The 7560-nt window shown below is 43.2% G+C and overlaps 2 protein-coding genes across 2 annotated transcripts in view; both read left to right on the top strand.

Annotated features, from left to right (window-relative positions):
- Window positions 1–7560, top strand: part of LOC119591519 (sodium channel protein para-like) — a gene marked incomplete in the record, with an annotated part of 263120 nt that overhangs the window by 250687 nt on the left and 4873 nt on the right.
- On the top strand, window positions 260–7391 carry LOC119591524 (sodium channel protein para-like). The gene has a single exon (XM_037940273.1). It carries the CDS (start codon window positions 426–428, stop codon window positions 1371–1373), a length of 948 nt encoding a protein of 315 aa, XP_037796201.1. The 5' UTR covers window positions 260–425; the 3' UTR covers window positions 1374–7391.

Below are 7560 nucleotides of genomic sequence, written 5' to 3'. Positions count from 1 at the left end.
CTTATCTATCTCGACCTCTATTTCTGTCTCTCTTTATTCCATCCTATTTGTCAATCTCTCTCCAAGAGAAGTTAGGCCAGCGTAAGATTCTGTCTTTAAGGTGACCTCTCGGGTTCTGAGACGAAATAGAGAGAATAACTTTGCTTTCAGAACTTCCACTGGATATTCAGTTTTAGTTTGCCGAATGTATTTATTGCCCAGCAGTTTATGTGTATTTTGACATCTTTTATCCCCAGGTGCAGTAACCACCAACGCAGCTGATTTCTAACCTCCATTTCCGAACAGGCCTGGTGCTGAAGGACATTATCGAGAAGTACTTCGTTTCCCCGACGTTGCTTCGAGTGGTTCGCGTGGCGAAGGTGGGGCGAGTCCTGCGTCTGGTAAAGGGAGCCAAGGGTATCAGGACGCTCCTCTTCGCCTTAGCCATGTCCTTGCCCGCACTCTTCAACATCTGTCTGCTGCTTTTCCTCGTTATGTTCATCTTCGCAATCTTCGGCATGTCATTCTTCATGAACGTCAAACACACTGGGGCCTTGGACTCTGTTTACAACTTCGAGACGTTCTTCCAGTCTTTCATTTTGCTGTTCCAAATGATGACGTCAGCTGGGTGGGATGGTGTACTTTCTGGCATTATCAATGAGAGGGACTGCCGGGTGCCTGATCCGGAGACCGGCGATCCTGGTAACTGTGGTAGTCAACCCATTGGTATCGCTTACCTAATGGCCTACCTGGTAATGACCTTCCTCATCATTATCAACATGTACATCGCTGTCATCCTCGAGAATTACTCCCAGGCAACAGAAGATGTGGAAGAAGGTCTCACCGACGATGACTACGATATGTACTATGAGATCTGGCAGCAGTTTGATCCCAAAGGCACACAGTTTATCGAATTCTCTGCTCTCTCTGACTTCATGGATGTACTAGAGCCTCCCCTTCAGATTCACAAGCCAAACAAGTACAAAATCGTGTCAATGGATATCCCCATTTGCAAAGGAGACCTTGTATTCTGCGTTGATATCCTTGATGCATTGACTAAGGACTTCTTCGCTCGTAAAGGAAACCCAATTGAAGACTCTGGCGATATGGGTGAAGTAGGACCTCCTACAGACAGGCCTGGTTACGAACCAGTGTCCTCAACGCTTTGGCGTCAACGTGAAGAATATTGCGCTCGACTAATACAACAAGCGTGGCGCAAACACCGACAGCATAAAGATTTTTCTTCGCTATCTGGAACAGATTCCCAAGAAGATATCAAGCAAGCAGATACCGCCGTCCTGGTGGAAAGTGATGGATATATAACAAAAAACGGCCATAAGGTGGTGATTCACTCGCGATCACCATCGTTGACGTCACGGTCCACAGATGTGTGACTGAAAAAGGCGAGTAAATAAGTTGTTGCTTTTTATCTACTAACAGGAGCCAGTTGTGAATAGCCTTGCTGGAAGGTGGCTGGCATGACGGTCGGCCGCCAGGTGAAAAGGCTTGGCTAAATCCCACAAGGCTCTGGCATTAGCTATATTTAAATCCGCCATTAACGAACAGTTTACCTTTTGGTGTTGGCGGTTGGACCACTCTTGCTCGGGAACACTTCACTCCTAATGCCTTGTTGTTTAAGTTTACAGTCCAACTGTCCTCATCAGCTTCCCGATCTTCGAGTGCCGCGCCCTCTGTGCAGATATTACTGGCCTAAGTGATTCACTATATGTTTATTTTTGTATTTAACATTCTGAATGATTATTAGGCCCTTAGTTACCCGTCTTGGTACTGCTGCTGGGTTCAAGCGAGGCTGGGTGCGCCTGCTCTTCACGACTATCACTCTTAGTTGGCGCGGAGGTGACACGAAGCCTGATGACACTGCCACCCATGGCCGCCCACACACGCCCACGCTCACAGTATTGTTAACACCCGGTGTATGAAGCACCGACAACACCACATCCCATCCCCGAGGACGGCCAGGGTGTGCACCAGACCGAGGCAGCAGTAAAACAAACGGAAAAGTGGGAAGAAACAATCCAGCGCCATGAGGGGGTTGTGTCATGGAGTGACTGTGTACATACGTTGCGCAGGCGGGCGGAGTGGTGCTCAGTGTTCCTACGTGACATGGAAAGGGCTCGTAGAATGCGCATATTCCATCAGCAACAATATGAGTTCTCAGCAAGTATTAGAGAGAAAAATAAAACACCAACAGCATAATTCAAACCATACTCAACAGTGTGATACACAATGCCTTTATATAAGTGCAAGCCGTGCATAATGTAAATAGCATGGAGGAACTTGTATTGTAAATGAGTCTTAAGATCGCGCCACCCAGCCCTAACCTCCATCCTGCTACCTAACCCCACCCCTTGTTTTCCAATCCTACACATCCCTCTCCCGCATCCTTCCCTTTGTTATTCACCTTTTTTAACTTCCTTTTCCTCCCATCACCATGATAGTGTATCGAAAGGAACCCTCTCAATAAGGTTATCCATTCTGGTTGCTCAGCGTCTTGTTTGCTATCGTCTCTACCTCTTCCTCGTGGTTCGTAAAGAAAATGTCTTCTTGCAAAACTTGATCTTGTACTCTATGAAGCACAATCAATGCTGTTTGTTGACTATTTCATTATTGTATATGTCCATACGTTCATTAACTTCCCCAACGCTTGGACATAGCCATTCATATTTTCTGTACTATGAGTGTACGTTCACAGGCAATAATTTGATGATTTTGAACTTTTTTTCTCTCAGTCGTCACCTCAGCTTTTTCATTGTCAGCACATGGTTGTTGAGTGAATGTTTATGTCAACTTTCCTATGCCTGCTGTTCCTTTGAAGATTGTGAGTAGCATATTTACATTCTCTCGAGGGAATCGTGTTGGTGATGTTGGTGCTGCGTGTCTCCTTCTTCCCCATGTGGAGGCTCTGGCGAATGGCGTCAGCTAATGCGAAATCGCAGCATTGCTCAAAATTTCTCATCTATTTTTTTCAGTGCCTTGTTTGAAAGTGTCAGTCGATACAGATGCTGGAGTGCTTACTAACTGTAAAGCACTTTTCCTCTCTTTTAAGTCGACGGTAAAAGCAAATTTATCAATGGTGTTGTGGCGCTAAAAGATACAGAACAATCAGCATGGTGACCTTATTGGACAAACTATATGGCAATAAAGTTGAGAACTGAAACTCGAGGAAGAGGTAAGAGGTCAACAGACAGACACGGTGCTGGTCTGAGGGCGGCGAGGGACGTTCTTCCCTGAGAGCGGTGAGCAGTACCCGCTGCGTCCTCTTCCCCCCCTGTGACGTGGTATAACTCCGCCCCTCTCGCCTGCCGTGCCGCATTCACAAGTCCTGTAGCCTGTGGTTGTTGATCTTATGATGGGTGTCAGGCTTCATATCCCCAGTGTCTGTATCTTGGGTTGGAAAAAATTCTCAGCATCTGCATTAATTCAGCAGATAATTTCTTGATAGCCTAACCCTTCGATACACATCGTAACTATGTAAAATAAGGGTATTGTTGAAAATTTTACTATGAACCTTCTCAAGTGATTGGTTATTAATTGGATTGTATTCTATGCCATGATAATACTCCAGGCTTGACTGTGCTGGCGCGAGTGGGCATGGTGCCACTATGGCAGCCAATCAACGAGCGACTCTGTTTCCCTCCAGGGCGGCACGCCGCCCCTTGTTTGTAGTAGGTGATGGTAGGTCAGTGCAGGCCCCTGAGGGCCTCGCTCTCAGTGTATTGTCCACCGCTACACCGCTCGGCCATCACACGGCACTCTGCCCTCTCGACCATACAACAACGGCTTGTAACTGCAGACACTAACTTTTAAGAGACAGTGCTGTGAAACTCCTTCAGATTTGTACATCTCTTTGTTTGCAACATGGAGTGCCCCACCGGAGCTCACGGCTCTCCACACCTCATCCATATTCTACACTAAATTATTCTGCCGTTGTCGATGGGGCACTCGCAAGCACTCGGTTATCATTCTTTTGGTTAATATCCACTTGTGATACCAATTATGTAATATTCAAACTGTTATATTCTTGATAAACAAATTTGTTTTCTATTCTCAAGTTTGCAATGAGATATAATAGTTTAAAGCTACGCCCTTTTGTAAGTTAACCCGCGGAGAGCAAGGGAGACTCGCAGAGGTGGCGGCACCTGCTACACCTCTTCCCCACGTGTAGTAGGTCTGCCATCTGGAGAACTTTGGTCCGGATGATGTGTATAGGCACGAACGATGCGCTTTTTTTAAGTCTATCAGTTTTTATTTTTTTACTCCCTTGCCTTCTGCATTAACAAGTGTGTGACAACGACAAGGCTATGTACTTCAAGCTTGCGTCAAATTATGTGGTTTGCGGAGATTACACGAACGACAGCGAATGAGTTGCCCGAACTCACTCACGACGTCGCCAGGACGGTGTTCTACCATGGGGTTCCGGTTCCATGAAGCTACTGCTGTCGTGTGGCTGTGGAGATGCACGTTAGATGACAACCGAGAGAACGCGGGCTTTGATGGCTGCATAAACTGAAATTACCAAATACATGAAATCTGTGGCGCTTTGGTATTTGTAGATAGTTAAGTTGATCACTGACTCGAAGGAGACAGATGAAATAAACCAAAAAGAAATATCTAGATCCATGGGAATATACCTAATAATAAACTGTGCCCTTGAAGATCACTCAAAAAGAAGGAACAGATGATGGTCCATGTGCAAAAATTGCAAGGAGAATCACCAACAGAACACGAAGATTCCCCAAGAATACAGAAGGCGGTGAGAAAATCCAACCACGAGCGAGACGCATTGAGGACCTCTTAACACCACTTCGGCAGTGACCTCTCTCACTCCTTCCTTGGAGTCTTCATTCGTGCCAGGGACATGGGCGCACGAGAGACCAAAACAAATGTTCTCTTGTTGATTTCGATGCTCATGTTGGCTGATATTGTATTGGCCACCATCGTCAGTGTCAGCCGGACTGCTGTAGCTCTGTTATGAATCGCCAATCACTAGTTGACTGTATGCTTCGTCAATCTTTCAAAATACGACTGAAGGACTGAGTCCACTAAAAAATAAAAAAGGATGTCAAGTTTAGTTTACAAAACACCACGCCAAGGAAGCTTTGATGATGGGAGGCACCGTCTCTTGGAGCGGAGATTGCTAGATGCTTGTACTAGTACCCTGCACAACACTCACTCAGCGCGTTATTATGAAAATTAAGCTCTGGAAGTTTTCTTTATCCAAAAACTTTAAGAATCATTGTAGCTTGCTTAGAAATTGCAAACAAAAATGTATCATGATGTTCTTCACATACTCTCAACAATGTACCAACGATCATCCTGTGTGAGAACTTGGTGTTGTAGCCCGGTGGCTGGCATATAAAGTATGCTGATGTAAATGTGCGACATGTCATGTATACTGATGTGCACCTCCTGACATACCAGACATACTTATGTGTAGTTACTAACATATTAGTTACACTGTTGTGCTGATGCAGACATACCAAACACATTGTGTAGTTAACATACTGGATACACGGTAGAGACGGTTATATTGATGCACAGACAATGACATATCGGGGACACTGTTGTGTGATCATTAGCATACCAGTTGCCTTATTTAGTTGAGAAATGCTAGTACTCCATGTTTCAGATTCAGAAACTAGAAGTTCGTATTTTTTTATTTATAGTTACATAGTTGCACAGTAAGAAAACATTGCATATAGATCCACAAGTATAATGAAGCCTATTAATCAAACAGCTGTGTAGTTATCTAAAGGATGCCCCCGTGCAGCTATAGACATGCTAGTTGCACCAATGCGCAGTCACTATCATTATTAATTTTGTGAATATTGGCATAACGTTATCTTCCTATGCAATGCTAATATTTTTTTCACATTTTGATTATTTCTCATACATTAAATCATAATGCTATTTAGTAAGTCACACTGCTTCATGTAAGACATAGTGGCATACCAAATACACGTTTCAGTAAAACATAAAAACGGCTTACATTTGTACATCTGCAGATCATAAAAAGTGAATTTTAACAGTAGTTAACTGGGTCCTCAGTTGTATCGTTAGTAACAGGAACATATACTTATTTTCATTTCTAGCTATATAAACTCAAAGTCTGTTGTTTTGGTATTTTCGTTTAGCACACAAAGTGTACTGCCATGTTAAACTAACACACATGGTGTGATATTCTGCTATGCTAACACATTGTGTGTCTTGTCTGCACACCATGTATACTGTTATGTTGTACTAACACAAGGTGCGTTGTTATGCTATGCTAACACATAAGCGTTTTGTCTGCACACCATGTGTACTGCTATGTTGTATAATTACATTAGGCTCATTGCCTTCATATTCCATTTTAAAAATGTGTTATATGGCTACAGTGCCACAACATGTGTATTTACTATGTTGTATTAACACACGAGGTGCGCTGCTGTGTTATATCAGTACATGGAATACATTTTTGCATTGCTCTCACTCGCTGCTTCGATGCCTTTTTTGACAGTTTTGCGAATTAATTGCCATATTATACCAGCAGAGGATTGCCTTGCTGACCTAGACTTCGAGTTAATAGTCAAGCACGTGATCGGTGCTATGGTATGGCAATGCATCGGGATAACGTAAGTTCATCTCAGTTACGTGGCTAATGTCATGTCTTATCGCATGCCATGGGAGTTTAGATATGTTGTTTTTAGTAGTTCTGGTTTCTTATTCAAGTTTTTGGTTTTTGTATCTTTTATTTCCGAATCAATTTCATTTTGTATTGTTTATTCGTTGTATTGTTGTTCTACGTACTGTTTAACATGACAGGGAACCCGGTGTTAGGTGATGGCTACAGAGAAAGGAAAAAATAATTATATATATCCGTGGGGATGTAGTTACAAGGTATAATGCTGTGTAGTATCTATCACAACAGGTATGCTAATAAACTATATTTTCATGGTCCCTCCAACGCAAAATTATTCGAAAGCCTGCGGGAGTGTACATTGTTTGGCATTCGTCTACGTTCATCATAGCATTCATTAAATGAGGACAAATCTATGTTGATGTGAGAGCGGAAAGGGTCTCATTTCAAGGAAGATTGAATGTAACCTTCTGTCACTGCTCGTTAGGAATGTTGACCATGTATGTTCCCGCAGCAGTGCATGCGGCGCGCTTGCTAGACTGACCAGGAGAACCCGACCACTCTGTTATGGTCTCCGCAAACACATGCCTGCCGTTGGTAGCCAAGTGGTATACTACTAATAACCCTAATAAACAAATGGCATTACTTTCATTCTACATTCAGCCTTTTTGCTTGCACTTTGTATAATGTTTTGAATTTCACAGTTTGTACCATATTATCTGTAAATAATACGTCATCGAATAAATTTTTGATAATTTACCACGAAGAAAAAGAAGAGTTTTATATCCTCCGCATTCGGCAATATTCACGTTTTAACACAAATGTGCTGCACTTCAACACAAAGGCAATACATATTTACAGTTCGCTGGCTCAGTATACAGTACAAGCATATTTTGAATGTCTGCGAGATCTGAAAAGGTCTCAAAGGATATTTAGTTTTG

The sequence above is a fragment of the Penaeus monodon genome, chromosome 28 (assembly GCF_015228065.2).
Source record: "Penaeus monodon isolate SGIC_2016 chromosome 28, NSTDA_Pmon_1, whole genome shotgun sequence".
Classification (NCBI taxonomy): domain Eukaryota; kingdom Metazoa; phylum Arthropoda; class Malacostraca; order Decapoda; family Penaeidae; genus Penaeus; species Penaeus monodon.
The sequence above is the reverse complement of the archived record's forward strand: the minus strand, read 5'-3'. Positions and strand labels throughout refer to the sequence as shown.

What these genes read in the sequence shown, in the direction of transcription:
- LOC119591524 (XM_037940273.1), top strand. Translation starts at nt 426, where the DNA reads ATGTCCTTGCCCGCACTCTTCAACATCTGTCTGCTGCTTTTCCTCGTT.